General features: G+C 46.3%; 1 protein-coding gene across 1 annotated transcript; it reads right to left on the reverse strand.

Moving 5' to 3' along the window:
- Positions 1–6: 6 nt before the first annotated feature.
- On the reverse strand, positions 7–899 carry LOC106531505 (T-cell immunoglobulin and mucin domain-containing protein 4; the record flags this gene model as incomplete). The annotated part of the gene is given in 2 exon segments (XM_014027384.1): positions 7–300; positions 866–899. Coding segments are annotated over 2 exon segments (119 nt in total), but the record flags the coding sequence as incomplete, so codon positions are not given.
- Between the last annotated feature and the right edge of the window lie 244 nt (positions 900–1143).

Below are 1143 nucleotides of genomic sequence, written 5' to 3' on the forward strand. Positions count from 1 at the left end.
TGTTTATTGTATGTATTGTTGACAGAAGTTGTATGAATCATGTAAACACATGGTTCAGGATTTTGTTTTTAATGACACATTACTGTAAAAATATAACAACACAACAAACACACAGCTCTATAAACAACAACATTTGTATAAAAACAGTTCAGAGTGAAGCTCCTCCTCTCCTCAGCTTCACCTGTTCCCAGGTGGATCAGCTGGATTTAAAGGTTCTAGTCCAGAGTGTAGATGTTCTCCTGAACAGGTCTCCTCATCCGGATCTCATAGATGATGTGAGGAGGCTCCTCAGAGGAGAAACTGCAACGAAAACAAAACTGGTAATGAGACAGGTGAGTCTACAGGTGAGTACAGGTGAGTCTACAGGTGTGTACAGGTGAGTCTACAGGTGAGTACAGGTGAGTCTACAGGTGTGTACAGGTGAGTCTACAGGTTAATCTACAGGTGTGTACAGGTGAGTCTACATGTGAATCTACATGTGTGTACAGGTGAGTGTACAGGTGTGTACAGGTGAGTCTACAGGTTAATCTACAGGTGTGTACAGGTGAGTCTACATGTGAATCTACATGTGTGTACAGGTGAGTGTACAGGTGTGTACAGGTGAGTCTACAGGTTAATCTACAGGTGTGTACAGGTGAGTCTACATGTGAATCTACATGTGTGTACAGGTGAGTGTACAGGTGTGTACAGGTGAGTCTACAGGTGAGTCTATAGGTGAGTGTACAGGTGAATCTACAGGTGTTTACAGGTGAGTCTACAGGTGAGTCTACAGGTGTGTACAGGTGAATCTACAGGTGTTTACAGGTGAGTCTACAGGTGAGTCTACAGGTGTGTCAGGTCAGGGTTAGTTCTCCTCAGGACTCACCAGTCAGGATTTAAAGCTCGTCTCTTGATTCCACCTGCAGTCAAATGAAACAGAATCTGAAGCTTTTCTTACAGAAACAAATCTGTTTTACCTGTTCAACATGCTGCTGACCCTGCTGCTGCTGACCCTGCTGCTGCTGACCCTGCTGCTACTGACCCTGCTGCTGCTGACCCTGCTGCTACTGACCCTGCTGCTGCTGACCCTGCTGCTACTGACCCTGCTGCTGCTGACCCTGCTGCTACTGACCCTGCTGCTGCTGACCCTGCTGCTACTGACCC

This window comes from Austrofundulus limnaeus, unplaced genomic scaffold (assembly GCF_001266775.1).
Source record: "Austrofundulus limnaeus strain Quisiro unplaced genomic scaffold, Austrofundulus_limnaeus-1.0 Scaffold644, whole genome shotgun sequence".
NCBI classification, from domain to species: domain Eukaryota; kingdom Metazoa; phylum Chordata; class Actinopteri; order Cyprinodontiformes; family Rivulidae; genus Austrofundulus; species Austrofundulus limnaeus.